This window comes from Oncorhynchus clarkii, chromosome 33 (genome assembly GCF_045791955.1).
Source record: "Oncorhynchus clarkii lewisi isolate Uvic-CL-2024 chromosome 33, UVic_Ocla_1.0, whole genome shotgun sequence".
Classification (NCBI taxonomy): domain Eukaryota; kingdom Metazoa; phylum Chordata; class Actinopteri; order Salmoniformes; family Salmonidae; genus Oncorhynchus; species Oncorhynchus clarkii.
In genome coordinates this window covers 10,430,956-10,450,132 of record NC_092179.1, presented here as the reverse complement: position 1 = coordinate 10,450,132, position 19,177 = coordinate 10,430,956, and the positions used below count along the sequence as shown (strand labels likewise).

The 19,177-nt window shown below is 43.3% G+C and overlaps 2 protein-coding genes across 6 annotated transcripts in view; both read left to right on the top strand.

Annotated features, from left to right (window-relative positions):
* Positions 1–139: 139 nt before the first annotated feature.
* On the top strand, positions 140–6,345 carry LOC139393118 (transmembrane protein 209-like). 4 transcript variants are annotated; one of them, XM_071141483.1, is made up of 15 exons: positions 140–187; positions 1,040–1,161; positions 1,279–1,337; positions 1,470–1,601; positions 1,755–1,981; positions 2,206–2,398; positions 2,569–2,744; positions 2,864–2,935; positions 3,040–3,136; positions 3,229–3,354; positions 3,563–3,660; positions 3,759–3,873; positions 3,960–4,057; positions 4,184–4,257; positions 4,655–6,345. In XM_071141483.1, exons 2-15 carry the CDS (start codon positions 1,046–1,048, stop codon positions 4,707–4,709), a joined length of 1,638 nt encoding a protein of 545 aa, XP_070997584.1. In that variant the 5' UTR covers positions 140–187; positions 1,040–1,045; the 3' UTR covers positions 4,710–6,345. The 4 variants fall into 4 exon arrangements, with proteins under 4 accessions (XP_070997584.1, XP_070997583.1, XP_070997581.1 ...); XM_071141482.1 differs by having other exon boundaries at positions 143–187; positions 3,957–4,057; positions 4,655–5,757; XM_071141480.1 differs by lacking the exon at positions 140–187 and having other exon boundaries at positions 1,022–1,161; positions 4,655–6,329.
* A 452-nt stretch (positions 6,346–6,797) lies between these two features.
* The window catches only part of LOC139392512 (putative adenosylhomocysteinase 3), a 47,724-nt gene continuing 35,344 nt past the window's right edge, over positions 6,798–19,177 (top strand). Inside the window, exon 1 of one of the 2 annotated variants that reach the window (XM_071140528.1) lies at positions 6,798–7,178. In XM_071140528.1, the coding sequence (XP_070996629.1) occupies positions 6,858–7,178 (321 nt within the window). In that variant the 5' untranslated portion in view covers positions 6,798–6,857. The remainder of the gene's footprint in view (positions 7,179–19,177) is intronic. The other variant, XM_071140527.1, reaches the window with a different exon arrangement.

Genomic DNA, 19,177 nt, shown 5'->3' with positions numbered 1-19,177 from the left:
GATTGTGATAATGTAACGAAAAATTACATTCCACATCTCATCTGTAACAAGGTATTACCCGCTCCACATCTCAGTGGCATGTTTTGAAAAGGGGCGGGTGTACAGAACGGAAGTAGTTAGACTGCTCTAGGACATTACACTTCCGGTTGAAATACAAAATTTGTGCAGCGCCGTTGGAGCTAACGGGGTATGTATGAAATGTACTTATATTTAGCTGTATTTACTCTATTCAATTACACTTATTGGTGGTATGAATGACTAAGTAAAAATAAGTTAAACAAGTTGGTAAAAACAAAAGTCATACTTTGCCAGTGATTCAGTGTTTTTATTAGCTAACTAACTGCTGACGTTCGCATGCTATGCTAGCCAGCCAACTGGTTGCCAGAAGATACTGACCCTAACGTTATGCTTGTTTACACTGAGATGCACTGGGGTCGGAAAGCATTCATGGTTACATTAAGACACCTTGTAGCCGGCGTGAGATATTGTTCGGAAAACGTACCTCGATGAAGGGATGGGATATGCCAGTGACACTGTACTCAATTTTACTATTACCCACAATGATACATTGAGAAGATTGAACCACTGCTCGTTTTATTGGCTTCATGCCAGCTAGCAGCAGCAATCGATCGAAGCAATTTTGGAATTGTAGTGTCAGGCAATTAGCTCCTTTTGTTGTTCAACATGTGCCATTCCATAATGGCTACTGCCAACTAGCCTGAGGACGAAAATAGTATTTCAATCTTCTCGGTGGAGCAGTGTGGATAAAGGTCCAATTTGGTGAGCAGTGGCATATCCTATCCCTGCATTGAGGTAAGTTTTCCGACCCATATCTTGTGCCGGCGCCACGGTGTCTTAATGAAACTAACCATGATTGTGTTCCGACCCCATTGCCGCTCAGTGCAAGAAAGTGTAAAGGTGGGGTCGGAATGTCGAGTGTCAGACACACTGGTTTATTTAGAAACTAGTTAACCCTTCTGTCTGAATTAAGCAGCCGACAGTGTGATAACGCTATGTGGACATGTCTCCGATGAAACAGGGGGGCATGTCTACTCTCATCGACAGGACGATGAGGATGAGGAGGGAGGAGCAGGCGCGCCAGGTGGTCCTCGCCTGGGCAGTCCTCAATGTGTCGCTAGCTGGCATGATCTACACAGAGATGTAAGGTTGTGTTTTCTTGTCAACGACTGACTCGCATGATTAGTAGCCTGTTGCAGATGCCTAACTGGAAGCAAGTGCTGCCAATGCCTCTCAGTAATATGTACATTGTCCTCTCAGGTCAGGGAAACTGCTGAGCCTGTACTTCAGCATCTCTTACTGGCCTATCTGGTACATAGGTGAGTGCAATGGAAAGAAGTTAAACATTGTTTTGGGAGGGAATGCCCAGGTGTGGCAATGATGCACACTGGTTACAGATGAGCAATAACTTGTCATTCATATTATCTCTCCTTCCTTTTCCTTTCCCACAGAGCTGGCCTTCGCCTCAGTCTTCAGCCTTAACGCCCTGTTTGACTTCTGGAAGTACTTCAAGTACACCATGGCCCCCTCTACCATTGCTGTTACCCCTGAACAGCACCGTCTTCTTGGCCTCAGAAACTCAAGTGAGTCATTGGCTGCAGAGTGGTTAAGGTGATGGTGTTGTATGTGTTTTGATGTATATTCTATGAACCCCAAATGTAGTCTATCCCTCTTGTACGTGTCTTTTTAAACTGCCCAAATCAATGAATACTATGTTGGTCTTCATCTCTACTCAGGTATCCAGGCATCACCCCCGCTGAAGCAAGAAAAGCAGGAGGCTCAAGCCCCGGCTCAGTCGTCACCCCTCCAGGGTCAGAGTGTGCTCAGCTTCAGTCCCTCCAGGCCGGCCAGCACCAGCCCCAAGTTCTCCCCCAGCTGTGTACCCGGATACAGCCCCCTATTGAGCAGCCCGTCCACCCCGGGCAGCGGGGGACACTTCTCCCCCTCCCTGGCCTTTGGGAAGGTCTGTCAGACTCGCAATGCTCTTTATTATCTAGCTATCAATCTGATGCATTTGTGTTGGGTGTCTGTCAATTAATCTGGTACTGTAACTGCTACCATTATCCTTTCACGTTTCCTGTGTTGTGGCTATCACTTTTTGGTTTTCCTTGTCATGTCTGAAATCTACTGGCATGAAGCCCGGGAGATAATGCTTTCCCATTTGTAACAGCTTTCTGTTGATTTCAGTTGAACTTCAGCCCTCCCTCATCCTACCCCAGCAGCATTGGCCCAGTGGATGGCACCAGCCTGAGGGCACGCTACCGCACCTCTCCCTCCGTGTTCAACTCCCCCGGGGGCAAAGAGGACTACATGGAGTCCCTGAAGACCCTGGACAGGTTCCTCCGCACCGAGGAGGAGAAGAGCCACCGCAGTCAGTTAGGTAAGAGTCTGACGATGTAGCTTAGGCCTGGCCTTATTACCATTTTCACTATGCAGTACTACTAGTGAAACTCTTCTAGACAAATTATAATGAACTCCAACTGAGCTTTTGTCTCAACTGTGAAGAGCATTATTGTAATATCCTGTATGCATCCTTTGAATGTTTCTCAGGGAGCCCAGAGTCTGTGTCGCCCTCCCACAGCCCGACGTTCTGGAACTATAGCCGCTCGGTGGGGGATTACGCCCAGAGCCTGAGGAAGTTCCAGTACCAGCCGGCCTGCCGTTCCCAGGCCCCCTCAGCCAGCAAGGACGAGACAGACTTGGGCTCCAAACAGGCTGCAGAGGAGGTTCGAGGGATCAATCAATCGATTCATCAAAAAATAACTATTCTTTATTGTACCAGAGGGGAATTGGTTTTCCAAGCATGAATACACATTCTCCTGTAACCATTCTTTTTGATCTGCAGGTTTGGGCCAGAATCACAACCAGTCGTCTCGTGGTGGACAGCATAGACAGCTGGACGGCCAAGCTCAGAAATGTAAGACAATATAACAAGCTTAGAAGTAACATTGAAGCTCTGGTAAAATCTGAAATTTAGTTGGAAAAAGTGGTTGATACGCGTGTAGTTTCTCTTTCTTTCAGTGGATAAATGACACCATTCTAGTGCCACTTGTGAAGGAGATGGACTCAGTAAATGGCCAGCTAAGGAGAATGGGCTGCTCTGAGCTCCAGATTGGAGGTATTTACTGCCCATATGCAATGGGGCAAAATGGGAAATGTAGTTTACGCCGACCCAGTTATACTTACCCAGTCTGTCGCCCTATTCAACAGAAGCCAGTATAGCCAGTCTAAAACAGGCTGCTGTTTTGAAGGCTTCAGTCATCCCCACCATGCCTGCTATTGTGCAGTACCTGGACATCACCCCTAACCAAGAGTATCTAGTGGAGAGGATCAAAGGTAGGCCTATGAGAGGTTACGTTTTGACTCCTTGCTTATTGACTGTGCTATATTCCTGTCATATACTATACGTGTCCACAACTGAGGGTCCAATACATTAGAGCCAAAGCAGCTAAGATTCTAGAGAGATTTGAGTCCAAGGTCAGAAGACTTGATGAAAGCAGAGATTGACATATCATTATTGACACTGTTTGTTTCCCCTTGTCAGAGCTGGCCCATAGTGGCTGCATGAGTTCTTTCCGCTGGAACAGGGGCGGGGATCTCAAAGCCAGGAAGTGGGACACAGACCTTCCTTCAGACTGTGCTGTGAGTCTCATGCATCACCCCTAGTCTCGACCCCCCAAAAAGTAGTAATCTACTACATGGTTGAATTTCAAATACGTGTTGTGTTTTCTCTCCATTAGATCCTCATGCATGTGCTGTGCACATACCTGGACTCCCGACTCCCGCCTCACCCCAAGTACCCCGACGGAAAGACCTTCACCTCGCAGCACTTCAGCCAGACGCCAGACAAACCTGGTAAGGCCGAGCGGCACAACACACACAGAATGGACATCGTTCTTCTCCTATTCTTTACTGATACCCTGTTCTTGTTTCTTAAGTAGACGTGACGAATGAAAACCTCTTCTGCGTTCACCAAAGTAGCACCAATCCCCCGCACTACCAACTTATTTACCAGGGCCATGTCTACAGCCTGCCCAAGGTAAGAACCAAATCTCTGCCTCTTTTGTCCCGATGGCCTTTTTGGACATGCCTCAGTGAGTGAGATGTATCTGTCAAAAACCACATGTGCTCCATTCATTCGAGTCCCCTCTGATTGTGCTCCCAGGGAAGGAACAACCTGTTCCACACAGTTCTCATGTTCCTCTTCGTCATCAAAACCAAGGAGTCTGGGATGCTGGGGTGAGTACTCCCAATTATTCCACTGTATAACTAACATGGGGCGGCAGGTAGCCTAGTGGTTAGAGCGTTGGTTGCTAGATCGAATCCCCGAGCTGACACGGTAGAAATCTGTCGTTCTGTCCCTGAACAAGGCAGTTAACCCACTGTTCCTAGGCCGTAATTGTAAATAAGAATTTGTTCTTAACTGACTTGCCAAGTGAAATAAAATAAAAATCTGCATTTAACTTCCCAGGCCAGGGTGCCATCACTGACTCCAGATGGGCACTGTAATCAGCTCTTTGTGATAATATGCCACTTTAATAAAGTAAACTTGTCAAGACCACATTGGCAATCAATCTCTATGTAAAACATTTGTGTTTTAATTGAACATAAGTTGTACTCGTCTGTCTTTTTACAGGAGAGTAAATCTGGGCCTTTCAGGTGTGAACATCCTGTGGATATTTGGGGACTGATGCAATCTCTCCCTCCTTGAGCATTTCACAGCAGTGTCACAGAGGATGTTAGAGAGCAGATACTTCCTCAAATATTTTGTCACCTCAAGGTTTGTTTGTGAAACAATACATCGTAGCTTCTGATAACAACAATATTCTGTAGATGTTAGTTACCATAACTGTCCTCAGATCTAGGTTCATAAGGAAGCACCTATGAGAGTAACATTTTGTTGTACATTTGTTGAGTCATTTTTCTGAGAAACAGCAGACCACATTTTTCACTTGAAAGTAGCTATTGTCATTTGTGACATTTTTAAATCAAATTATTACCAAGACCATAAATAAGTTTGTTATTATGTTGCATCAAAAACAACAGTACTGTATTTTTACCTGAGACATCCACAATTTACTTGCTTTATTTGAAATATTCTGTGAATGTATCAGGATAGTGTCATTGTAAATAGTATACCATTGGGTTGAACCCTCCTGGCTTGAATGTATGTCAGTGAGTTTTTCTTTTTATATGAATTGTTTGAGAGAGCTTGAATATTGCAGTTAGGATGCTTGAGTTCTTCCTTTTTTGTTGAATGACAGGGTTTGGAGTGGTAGAAAGTTACCTGCATATGAATGCATGGCTTTGTTTACCAGGGCTGCAGTTACTTGCATTGGCATGCATATTATATCTATTCTAACTAGACGTTTGTTCCACGGTTCAAATGCTTGATAGATACAAAGCCATGCACATGGTATGCCTTTTAGAATTTCAATATTATGGAAGGTTCCAAGTAAATTGCTGTTATTTTTATTACCAAAGACTTTACTTGAAGAATTATGATGTATAGTGGTCAAAGAGGTGTCTTTTTATGATAGGTTGTGAGAATGTCATTTATTTTGATTAGAAAAAAACAAATAGAAGCTAATTCAAAGATGGTAACAGGCTGCATGGACTTGTATGGGCTCATGGGGCAACTCCAATGCACTCCAACCCCCCTCATTCAATCAAATTTGAATTGTTTATACTGATGTGGTTTTCAATTGAGACATGGAAATAAACATAATTGATTGAGTTCATCTGTCTGTGGTTGAAAACATTTGTTTACTAATATTTTTATTAGAGTTACTCTTTAGTCCTTACTCTGTTATCAATGTGACTAGATTTAGGTGCAAGAGCTCTACATTACCAGAACCCACCCCATGGTGGCAGTATTTATTTGCTTCCAGAACCCATTTTCTCTAGATTGACCTCATGAAATGTCAAATCAAATTGTAGATGTCTCATGCAGCCGAACACACCAGGTGTTACCGTTGTAACACGTAACGGTGAAACGCGTGCTTGTAAGCATTAACCAATAATGCAGCTAAGAAAATATTCACAAAATAAACTAAAGTTAAAGAACTATACGCCACTCATTAAATTAGCAATATGGCTATATACAGATGTGCAGAGGGGGTTGTCAAATGAAAGGATGTAAGCAACCATTTCCAAGTTTTCCACTAATGAAATATTAATATTTTTCAGATGGCATTGTGCAATGCGATGCAGACCTTGAAAGGCTTCAATTTACAAACATTTGCATTGCGTTCATATCAGAATACAGCATCATTGTAAATAGTTAAAATAAAGGTTAAATGCATTAAAAATAACATTTTGTCACTGGTGCGTTTACTTTGTATTCTTGCTTAGAGGACTACACGTGAGACATCTTCAAATGTCTTTTATGAATGATCATACTGTTTTTTCCCCCAGATGTCGTCAATGTGGTTTGGATACAAGACTTGAATCAAATGTAAAATGTCATCCCTCACATAAGTAACTGTCTAAGTACTGCACTGTATAGTTCCCGTTAAATACAAACGTAATCTACCATAATGCATTTGAAAATGTAATACTTACTGGGAGATGTAGTTCTGTAGTGTTTTCTGTCAAATTATTTGATAAGGCTCGGGGTTAAAGTCATTTTATGTAGCTAGTCTTTAATTTTTAATTTTGATAGTATCATTAATAGTGCTTGTCTGGCATTGGCATTGATCATTTTAATATTTCCACTAAATGTTTGAGACTCTTGAAAACGACGAAGACCACAATGCCTTGCTTTTAATCAGTACTCCGTCGCTCACAATCCGTCGCCTTGTTATGTGTTGAGAAAAGGACTTCGCGAAATAGCAGCGATGTCAGTCCAGGTTTTGGCAGCGAAAATGGCCGAGGTCGAATTAAAAGACGTCCCCGGCAAAGAATTAACACCCGAATCGCCTCTGACACCAAAGGCAGATGACAAAGGGATGGTTGAAAACGAACCAAAAGCTACTTCGGCTACTACCCCAACGATGGAGCCGATGGTAAAAACCGGGGACACGAGTCCTGGTTTTCTCACCCCGAACACTAAGATGCCGCAGGCGTCCGCGATGAAACGGACAGATCCCCAACAAAACGGTGGAGAAGCTTTCGTAAATCGCGACGGTACGGTGGCAGAGGCCCCAAGATTGAAAAAGGTGAGGGCGAACGTAAATGGGATGTTGGTATTTTATTATGGTATTCTGCTCTAGGCAGATGCGAGGTTTGTGTTTTGTTTGCAATGCTAACTAGCTAGCCAGCAAGCTAGAAACCTGGCATTGTGTGACGATGGCTGTAGCTTTAAGCGAGCAATAAAAAGCACTTTTGCTGTTATCTGACGAGTCTTGTTCGCTAGTCAGACAAGTCGTTATTTAAATAAAATCTTATCAGCAAGTAACGGCAACGTTAGTTATATTATATTTTAAAGGATATTGTGTTCATGGGCGCAGCCACAGACCCTAGCAAATTGCTGTCTAAACTTACCCACTAACTATAATTTAACGTTAACGATGCGCTGTCGTGGCGCTGTGAGATGCCGATGTTGGGACAACTACGTGTAGCTAAACTAGCAATGAAGCTGTGAACAAAGTAGCTGGTCCAGATTGAACTTTAATGGCATCTGCATTCTACCTGGGGATGGTTTTGTTAACGCGTTTCAAGTCTCACTCACGCCCATGTCACAATTTTGTCCTGACGACGTAATAATGTGATGTCCACACATGTTCATCAAAATGTTGTTTTTTGTAACCCTATTGTAGCTCATGGACATTTGACACACATTTACGACCATGACAATACAACTAAAATAGCATTAGTCAAATCGTGGTCATGGTAGTCAAATGCATTCAACCAAGACTGTTGGAAGAAGTGATTTTAAATGCTGTTGTGAGATGATCTGAATTTGCATGGGGTGCTCAGCTGTAGAGCACAGCAGTGGTGTGTGTGGGATCAGGAAGGAAGCAGCGTTCTGGTGGGTAGCTAGGCTACATCACTTTATCAATGACTGTTATTTTGCCACCGCTCCAGTTGAACCTCACCACAACAGTAGCAGACTCCTCTGACGGGTCTGTCACACCTTTGTCACCTATTTCTTGTCTCGTTCAGCCTGGCAATAGATCACATAGACTACTTAAGGGAGTTTCCATCATTCAGGCTTACTCTGCTAGGCTCTCCTGTGGCTATACATCACCAGAAGATTTAGGCCTGTGTGTGTTCTGTATCAACACCTCTCCCTCAGGATGGGGTTGGCAAAGCTCTCAGCTCACTTGTCAATTAATCTTATCTTGTCAGCCTCATGGAAAGTTCTGATCTGAAGAGAATAATGGGGATCAAGGTTCAAGGAAAAGTAGAACTTCTCTGATAAGTAGTTCCTTGAAAAAAACTGGTGTCGACTAGGCCTAAGAAGTCTCACCATAAATGGTTGTTTAGGATTTATGGCCCGTGCTCACTGTCATAAAGCTATTAATCAAAGGTGTTCAAATCAATCTTGTGTAAGGCAGTTCATGTGCAGGTGGCAATTAAATGATGTGCTCTCTTCAGGATATAAAGTAGGGTCATAACTGGGTATACAACATTACAGCATATTCATATTTTTGTGTCCATGTTTGTGCAGACCCTCCCTAAAGCATAGATTGGTTTATAGCAATGATGTACAGTCGTATGAAAAAGTTTGGGCACCCCCGACAATTTCCATGATTTTCATTTATAAATAATTGGGTGTTTGGATCAGCAATTTCATTTTGATCTATCAAATAACTGATGGACACTAATATTTCAGTAGTGAAATGAGGTTTATTGGATTAACAGAAAATGTGCAATATGCATCAAAACAAATTTAGACGGGTGCATAAATTTGGGCACCCCAATAGAAAAATCACATCAATATTTAATAGAGCCTCCTTTTGCTAAAAATAACAGCCTCTAGACGCTTCCCATTGCCTCTGAGTGTCTGCATTCTAGATGAAGGTATTTTGGACCATTCCTCCTTACAAAACATCCCCAGTTAGGTTTGATGGTTGCCGAGCATCGACAGCCCACTTCAAATCATCCCACAGATTCACAATGATATTCAGGTCTGGGGACTGGGATGGCCATTCCAGAACATTGTACTTGTTCCTCTGCATAAATGCCCGGGTAGATTTTGAGCAGTGTTTTGAGTCGTTGTCTTGTTGAAATATCCAGCCCCGGCATAACTTTGACTGATTCTTCAACATTATTCCCAAGAATCTGCTGATATTGAGTGGAATCCATGCGACCCTAAACTTTAACAAGATTCCCAGTACCGGCACTGGCCACACAGCATGATGGAACCCCCACCAAATTTGACTGTGGGTAGCAAGTGTTTTTCTTGGAACGCTGTGTTCTTTTGCCGCCATGCACAACATCCCTTGTTATGACCAAGTAACTCAATCTTTGTTTCATCAGTCCACAGCACCTTATTCCAAAATGAAGCTGGCTTGTCCAAATGTGCGTTTGCATACCTCAAGCGACTCTGTTTGTGACGTGTGTGCAGAAAAGGCTTCTTCCGCATCACTCTCCCATACAGCTTCTCCTTGTGCAAAGTGTGCTGAATTGTTGAACGATGTACAGTGACACCATCTGCAGCAAGGTGATGTTGTAGGTCTCTGGAGGTGGTCTGTGGGCTGTTTTTGATCGTTCTCACCATCCTTCGCCTTTGCCTCTCCGATATTTTACTTGGCCTGCCACTTCTGGCCTTAACAAGAACTGTGCCTGTGGTCTTCCATTTCCTCACTATGCTCCTCACACTGGGCACTGACCGCTTAAATCTCTGCGATAGCTTTTTGTAGCCTTCCTCTGAACCAGAATGTTGAACAATCTTTGTTTTCAGGTCATTTGAGAGTTGTTTTGAGGCCCCCATGTTGCCACTCTTCAGAGGAGAGTCAAAGAGAACATCAACTTGCAATTGGCCACCTTAAATACCTTTTCTCATGATTGGATGCACTTGTCTATGAAGTTCAAGGCTGAATGAGCTCACCAAACCAATTGTGTGTTCCAATTCATCAGTGCTAAGTAGTTACAGGTATTCAAATCAACAGAATGACAAGGGTGCCCACATTTTTTGCATAGCCTATTTTTCACATCTGATTTAATTTCATACAACTTAATATTGCTACACTAAAAATCTTTGTCTGGACAATACCCCAGTACTCAGCTTTTATTAGAAAAGGAATGGCATGCCACTGTGATCAATTTCTGTGACGACAGAGTAAATTATTATGCAGCCTTGAGGGGTGCCCAAACGTTTTCATACGACTGTAATTCCTTGTCCCCAAATAGGCAACAGATCTGACAAAACACCCTCCCACTATTCTGCCACCAACCCAGTGACTATGAACACAGGACTGGAAAATAGCAGTCACACAGCGAGGGAGGGAGGGAAAGTGGACTGGCTTATGACAGATGGTCCATCAGCCTTCTGTGTCCGATACGAACAGCAGGACCAGGAACCCTACGAGCAGCAGGGAGAGGAGGCTGCTGCGGCATGGCATCTGGCTCGTTGTGGTGACCTGTCCTTAAAGGGACCATCGGCAATACCCTTTATGTGAATATTTAGTGCCATCCGCCATGGCACAGATTCCGTATTATGTTTTATACATGAAGTGAGCTACTTAGACTGCAATATGCAAACATATTTGTACCGGCCAATGAACTTGTTTTGTGTCCTCCTCTCGCTTCACAATCATCTAAGTAGCCATGCATTGGAGCAGGAACGTGCATGCAAAGTTTTAGGCCTATTTATAGGCTGAATGCATGTGTGTGCTGTTATATAGGCTGCGTCTGTTGAATCCCTGAGTGCAGAAAGGGCAGTGAGATGGAGAGCAGCAGTAGAGCTGATGGTATGTGGCATGGACGGCTGGTTCTAATCCATGCCTTACCATGTCACCACATGGGGGATTAAGCAGCTTGCCTCCCACTCTAGGTGGGCAGATGTTAGCCTTCGGACCAGCTGAGTGATTCCCCCCCCAACGGACTCTGCCAACCTATCATGATGTTTCTGGACGGAGCAGGGAAATATACGCTGGCCCTGCCAGGAAGAACGGATTAGCAGCGGTAGGTTTCAAGTTTCGGCGCCATGTGTGGCTAAGACTGCTGCTAATGAACGTTCCCGTCCTCACCGCCACACACACACAAGCAGTGCCCAGTTACAGGTGCTGACGACTGCCACGGGTAGGTGCTGACGACTGCCACGGGTAGGTGCTGACGACTGCCACGGGTAGGTGCTGACAACTGCCACGGATTACATGGACAATCTCCCTGGTCACCCGCTGCCCTGCTCTCTGACCCAAGGAAAAGGTCCCCCAGCATCATAAGGTATTTTCATTCAAGTGGAGGTCCTAACAGGAGTCACAAGCTTACTGTGGGCTGGGCAAGACCTGTAGGTTAAATGGCTTGCAGACAGATCTGTATCGAAAATGGTTCTGTTCAAGTTCGTAAAGAAAACTCATTGCAAAGCGTCTGGGTTTATGGGCAGTTGGTACCTTGAATTGTGTTGGAACACCGTTAACGAGGCATGTCCAATGTCTTGGAGACATGTTCTGATCATTTTTTGGGGGGGGGGCTCAGAAACCTGATTACCTGACGTTCGGTATTGATTTAGGTCAAGCCCTTTGACCCTCTGAACCTGGAACATCCAAAGGGGCATGACCCTTACTCCGGGAGAGTTGGAGTGGAGAGGATTCTCTTTAGCCCTGTGGATTACGACCTGTAGCCTACTGCTTCTTGCTGTTCCAAAGTGTAGGAGAAGGAAACATAATACTGTCTCTACCTAATAAATAAATACACGAGGAAGTGTGTTTTCCCTGCTCTTTTTGCCCATCTATCCTCTGCTGTCAGGAAGATGAGTTTTGGGCATGGCTGCCGTGACATGGCCCTGACAGTGCTGGTCATTGGCAGCCACCCCGGGGATCCTTCCTCATCTGAGACGGGCTCTATGACACCAGCGTCGCTTCCATCAGATTAACAGCGTGAGTGCTTTGTCCCTCCGAGAAGAGCCCAGCGTGCTCCAATGATGTCGCTAGGGATTCAGGAGGAGTAGCCAGAAGGAGGATTATCACAATGACCTTGAAAGGGCAGCAACCGACAGGGTAAACACTCCTGTGTCATAAAAATGCAGATATCTTGGCAGATGCTTTATTATGCTTACATAAAAGGCTAGCAGGCTCCAGTACTTCAATTGCTTTTTTGACATTGCCCAGTTATTTGACCACTATTCCCAAATGTAGCCTACAATAGAGGACTCTGGGTCTATATACCATTTGTACTGTAGCCTATTTTAGCTGTAATATGGGAAAGCCTGGCTCTTGTTTTTCTCCTTGCTCAAGAACTAGGAGATCCATTGATCCCTGTGTTCAATCAGCCACTGTGTTCTACTCTGGGTCCATGAAGACTTTATTCCCTAGCGTGACGCTGCTGAGATTATCACCTGATAGCTGGGGCCTGTGATGGGGAGAATGTAGCAGCACAGTTTCTAAACCCAGAGGCGCAACATCGCAAGACTTCTGGGAACGCTCACGAAGCAAGAAGTCAATGAGAGAGGTGTAAAATTCTTCCTTTTAGTAGTTCATTTTCTCAATCTAAAGGCACAACCTAGACTCAAGCCAAGGAGTTGAGCATGTTATTACTCCAACCTCGTTAAAGTGACACTGACATTTAAATTTTCGTCAAAAACAACTTCAAATTTGATTTGTCACATGCTTTGTAAACAACCGGTTTAGAATAACAGTGGAATGCTTACTTACAGGCTCTTCCCAACAATGCAGAAAGAAAAATAATAAAACAAGGAATAAATTATCGATAACTTGGCTGTATACACAGGGTACCAGTGCTCAGTCGCTGTGCAGGGGTACCAGTACGGAGTCCCTGTGCAGGGGTACAAGGTATTGGAGGTAAACATGTACAGTTGAAGTCGGAAGTTTACATACTCTTAGGTTGGAGTCATTAAAACTCGTATTTCAACCACTCCCCACATATCTTGCTAACAAACTATATTTTTTTAAGTCGGTTAGGACATCTACTTTCTGCACGACATAAGTAATTTTTCCAACAATTGTTTACAAAGAGATTATTTAACTTATAATTCACAATTCCAGTGGTTCAGAAGTTTACATACACTAAGTTGACTGTGCCTTTAAACAGCTTGGAAAATTCCAGAAAATGATGTCATGGTTCAAACTCAGTGCCTATTTGCTTGACATCATGGGAAACTCAAAAGAAATCAGCCAAGACCTCAGAAAATAAATTGTAGACCTCCACTTGTCTGGTTCGTCCTTGGGAGCAATTTCCAAACGCCTGAAGGTACCACGTTCATCTGTACAAACAATAGTATGCAAGTATAAACACCATGGGACCACGCAGCCGTCATACCGCTCAGGAAGGAGACGCGCTCTGTCTCCTTCCTGAGCTGATGAATGTACTTTGGTGTGAAAAGTGCAAATCAATCCCAGAACAACTGCAAAGGACCTTGTGAAGATGCTGGAGTAAACAGGTACAAAAGTATCTATATCCACAGTAAAACAAGTCCTATATCGACATAACCTGAAAGGCCGCCCAGCAAGGAAGAAGCCACTGCTCCAAAAAAGCCAGACTACGGTTTGTAACTGCACATGGGGACAAAGATTGTACTTTTTGCAGAAATGTCCTCTTGTCTGATGAAACAAAAATAGAACTGTTTGGCCATAATGACCATCGTTACGTTTGGAGGAGAAAGGGGGAGGCTTGCAAGCCGAAGAACACCACCCCAACCATGAAGTACGGGGGTGGCAGCATCATGTTGTGAGGGTGCTTTGCTGCAGAAGAGACTGGTGCACTTCACAAAATAGATGGCATTGTGAGGAAGGAAAAGTATGTGGATATATTGAAGCAACATCTCAAGACATCAGTCAGGAAGTTAACTTCTTATGGTATAGGGGACGCTTGCGTCCCACTTGGCCAAAAGCCAAGGAAAATGCAGATTCAAATAAATTGATATAAAAATCTAACTCTCATTAAATCACACATGTAAGATACTAAATTAAAGCTACACTCATTGTGAATCCAGCCAACATGTCAGATTTTAAAAAAGCTTTTCGGTGAAAGCATAAGAAGCTATTATCTGATGATAGCACAACAGTAAACAGAGGGTAGCATATTTCAACCCTGCAGGTGCTACACAAAACGCAGAAATAAAATGTAAAACATGCCTTACCTTTGACGAGCTTCTTTTGTTGGCACTCCAATATGTCCCATAAACATCACAATTGGTCCTTTTTGTTCGATTAATTCCGTCCATATATAGCCAAAATGTCCATTTATTTAGCGCGTTTGATCCAGAAAAAACAGCTTCCAAATTGCGCAACGTCACTACAAAATATTTTAAAAGTTGCCTGTAACCTTTGCCAAAACATTTCAAACTACTTTTGTAATACAACTTTAGGTATTTTTAAACGTTAATAATCGATCAAATTGAAGACCGGTCTATCTGTGTTCAATACAGGAAGACAACAAACCAAGCTACTTTTCAAGTCTTGCGCAACTCTCAACAGTGTTACCCAGTTCCTAAATGGCCGTACTTCTTCATTGCACAAATGAATAACCTCAAGCAAATTCCAAAGACTGTTGACATCCAGTGGAAGCGGTAGGAACTGAAAACAAGTTCCTAAGAAATATCGTTTCCTAATGAGAACTCAGTGAACAGACGGAGACCTCAAAAAAAAAAAACATCTGAACGGTTAGTCCTCGGGGTTTTGCCTGCTACATAAGTTCTGTTATACTCACAGACATAATTCAAACAGTTTTAGAAACTTCAGTGTTTTCTATCCAAATCTACTAATAACATGCATATCTTATTCTTGGCATGAGTAGCAGGAAGTTGAAATTGGGCACGCTATTTATCCAAAAGTGAAAATGTTGCCCCCTATACCTTTCGAAGTTAAAGCTTGGTCGCAATTGGGTCTTTCAAATGGACAATGACCCCAAGCATACTTCTAAAGTTGTGGCAAAATGGCTTAAGGACAACAAAGTCAAGGTATTGGAGTGGCCATCACAAAGCCCTGACCTCAATCCCTTAGAAAATTTGCTGGGAGAACTGAAAAAGCGTGTGCGAGCAAGGAGGCATACAAACCTGACTCAGTTACACCAGTTACACACACATTCTTATTCATTAATTTGCATGTGTGTGTGTATAAGGTGGTTGTTGTGAAATTGTTAGATTACTTGTTAGATATTACTGCACGGTCGGAACTAGAAGCACATGCATTTTGCTACACTCACACATAATTAGCAGATGTTGATGTATGTGACCAATAAAATTTGATTTAAGATTTAGCATTTTTTTACAATTGTTTGGGTCCTTCCTCTGACACCGCCTAGAAAAGAGGTCTTGGATGGCAGGAAGCTCGGCCCAAGTGATGTACTGGGCCGTACGCGCTACCTTCTTTAGCGCCTTGCAGTCGGATGCCAAGCGGTGATGCAGCCAATCAAGATGCTCTCAGTGGTGCAGTGGTATCTGAGGGCTCATGCCAAATATTTTCCAAGGAGGAAGAGGCGTTGTCATGGCCTCTTCACGACTGTTTTGGTGTGCGTGGACCATGATGATTCCTTAGTGACATAGACACCGAGAAACTTGGACGCTTTCGACCTGCTCCATTACAACCCCGTCAATGTGTATGGGGGCGTGCTTGGCCCTCCATTTCCCGTAGTCCACGATCAGCTCCTTTGTCTTGTTGAGGGAGAGGCTGTTAATTCCGGAGTGCCTTTTGATTTGAGGGCCTGCACATGCGCAGTTCGTCGCAAGACTACTGTTCGATGTCTGTGCATTACCTTAGCTAGCCAACATTGCCATGACAACACCTACAAGCATGATTGGGGATTTCTATTGGAGAAGCTGTTTCTGCCCGTCATACTGGACTGTCTTTGGTAGCACGACAGTGTGAAGTTGAAGCTTACTCGCATGGCAGGCCTCATGAGAGACTGCTTCTGTCTTTTTTCACCTTTCTGTTAAGATGTTACTTCGCAACGAAGGGGCCTTTCCTACTCAGGGGCCTTTCCTACTCAGGGGCCTCCATCTGACAGTAAAGTCATAAACTAGGATGGATTGGAGGCATAAGTAAGTCTATCTCTTTGTCTTGCACACTAAATCAGGCCTTGTCCTGGCCATTCTAGTGGAAAAGGGGTTATAGACAAGTCACTTGTGCTTGGTCCTACATTATCCATTAACTGTTGGCTAAAGATTGTGAATAAGTTTGAACATCCAGCAAAGGTCTTTGGCCAGGGCCACCCCCAGAAACCAGAGATCGAGGCCTGTGTCAATAAGAGAGGGCCCAGTTGAGAAAGACACGCACCAGTGGGGCTTCAAGGAGAGCCGTGCATGTGATGCGGTGTTCATTAACACAGATGGTTGGAGGACAAAGCTGAAATGTGGGGGATGGGGACTAGATCTGTTGGTGTAGTGCTCACGTCAGCTCTATGAGCTGGAACGATCCTCATGGGTTTTACTGCCTCACTTCAGGCCGGTCTTCGGGAGCTCCTGGAACTTTTAATTTTATTATTGAATTGATTGAATATCCGAAACACACAATTATACTTGCAGCGAAGCCGCTCAACAACTACACCACAACAGACTCCCATTCAGAGCGACACACAGAAGCATCCGGGGTCAATGCCCTGCTCAAGGGCACATTGACAGATCTCCCACCAGGCCAACAAAGTGAACCTGAACCCTCCAAGACCCCCAGTTCCCCAATAGCTGTCCCTCAACCATTTGACCCCTCCCACAGTCCAAGAAGAAAACCAAGAAGAAAAAATAAATAAATATTCAATTAACTCCTCCACCCCCCCCCCCCCCCCCCCCCCCCCATGCACCAACAACCAAAAGTGGAAAAATAAACAGACAGACGACAACAGCAAACAAAGGTCATCAAGGACAACTAAAATCATAACAGCAATGCCAACTGTATATGTTTTAGTGCATGTCTGGCACGATTACGTGTCTGAGTATGCGTGTATTTGAATGTGTACAAACACCTGCATGGCATCAGGCTCCGGCAAACCCGGCATTAGCTGTATAAAGGCTGCCCCTCAGTGTCATTCAAACATACTTTTTACCATGTTTTATTTGGACGTATCTTTGACCACCACTTCTATTTCCCGCACAGCATCTCCTCTCTACACGCGTCTTCAATTCCACATCCCAACCCTCCGCTTCCCTCAGCCCATCCCACCGATCTCTGCCGCCCACCCTCTTTGGATTGCTACGCAACATACACTACCGTTCAAAAGTTTGGGGTCACTTAGAAATGTCCTTGTTTTTGAAAGAAAAGCAAAAAAATGTTGTCCCTTTTTTAAAATAACATCAAATTGATCAGAAATACATTGTAGACATTGTTAGTGTTGTAAATGACTATTGTAGCTGGAAACGGCAGATTCTTTATGGAATATCTACATAGGCATACAGAGGCCCATTATCAGCAACCATCCCTCCTGTGTTCCAATGGCACGTTGTGTTAGCTTATCCAAGTTCATTTTAAAAGGCTAATTGTTAGCACAGCTTTCAACTATGCTGTGATGTTTAACGTACAATTTTTAATCTACAGAACCCACAGATAAATACTTTTACTAAGAGTATTAGTATTTGATTGACCCGGTCTCTCAATCTCCTAACAGTACTATTTCTAGGGTCAACATTTTGTTGGTGGCAAGAATGCAATATAATCATTTTAGCGGAAAAGCATGAAGTTTTGAATCTTGCATCATTTTATACATCAACTCATACACCCTGTACCATGGAATCGGTACATCAAAAATCTCTTCCCAACTATTTTGCATTCTGTATGGCACAGTAGTCAACATCCTGGTCCTCAAATGAAGCTGGTATACTTTCCTATTTATGCTATTTTTATTCCTCCGCCAGTTTTGATTCTTTATATTGGCCAGACAGACCTGTTCCCTACCTCCTCTCGCTGACACCTGCCTCCTCCATTTTGGGGTTAATGCTGTAATCAATTGGTTGTGCTCTTGGATTGAGCCGAGCTTCCTGTTCAATTCTGATAACACCATGAAAGACATAAATTATATTGTAAATTGGAATGGTAGACTTAAGAACAAAATACCCTTTTCAAAAATCTTTCCCATAAATACAGGTATTTTATCCACCAGCACATTTGAGTTCAGCCATAATCAACAACAAATATGACATCTTTTCAGGGGGATGAAATTGAGACATGGCAATTTGCAAAAAGGCAATTTTTAAACAATGGAGTTTTTTTTAGTAATCTACTGAAGAACCATTTAGGGTTCAAGTAAAACTTTTTGAGTAAGTGAACCTTTTAGATGTTTAGTGCTTTTATATTTAATAATCTCAACCCACCCAATTCATATTCATTATGTACAGTTGAAATCGGGAATTTTCCATACACCTTCGCTAAATACATTTAATCTCGGTTTTTCACAATTCCTGACATTTAATCCTAGTAAAAATTCCCTGTTTTAGGTCTGTTAGGATTACCACTTCATTTTAAGAATGTAAAATGTCAGAATAATAGTAGTGATGCATTTCTTTCTTTCCAAGCTTTAACTTCCTGACTGATGTCTTGAGATGTTGCTTCAATATATCCACCTAATTTTCCTCCCTCATGATGCCATCTATTTTGTGAAGTGCACCAGTCCCTCCTGCTGCAAAGCACCCCCACAACATAATGCTACCACCCCCGTGCTTCACGGTTGGGATGGTGTTCTTCGGCTTGCAAGCCTCCCCCTTTTTCCTCCAACATAACAATGGTCATTATGGCCAAACAGTTATATTTTTGTTTCATTAGACCAGAGAACAAAAAGTACAATCGTTGTCCCCATGTGCAGTTGCAAACCTTTGTCTGTTTTTGTTTATGGCGGTTTTGGAGCAGTGGCTTCTTTCTTGTTGAGTGGCCTTTTAAGTTATGTCGATTATAGGACTTGTTTTACTGTGGATATAGATACTTTTGTACCTATTTCCTCCAGCATGATGTCAAGCAAAAAGGCACTGCGTTTGAAGGTAGGCCTTGAAATACATCCACATGTACACCTCCAATTGAGTCAAATGATGTCAATTAGCCTAACAGAAACTTTTAAAGCCATGACATAATTTTCTGGAATTTTCCAAGCTGTTTAACTGCACAGTCATTTTAAT

Bases quoted from the DNA above. Each gene is read 5' to 3' on its own strand.
- LOC139393118 (XM_071141479.1), top strand. From the start codon at position 1,022: ATGTCTCCGATGAAACAGGGGGGCATGTCTACTCTCATCGACAGGACG. The intron at 2,745-2,863 runs GTTCGAGGGATC...TTTGATCTGCAG, and splicing joins CCAAACAGGCTGCAGAGGAG to GTTTGGGCCAGAATCACAAC. The intron at 4,058-4,183 runs GTAAGAACCAAA...TTGTGCTCCCAG, and splicing joins ATGTCTACAGCCTGCCCAAG to GGAAGGAACAACCTGTTCCA.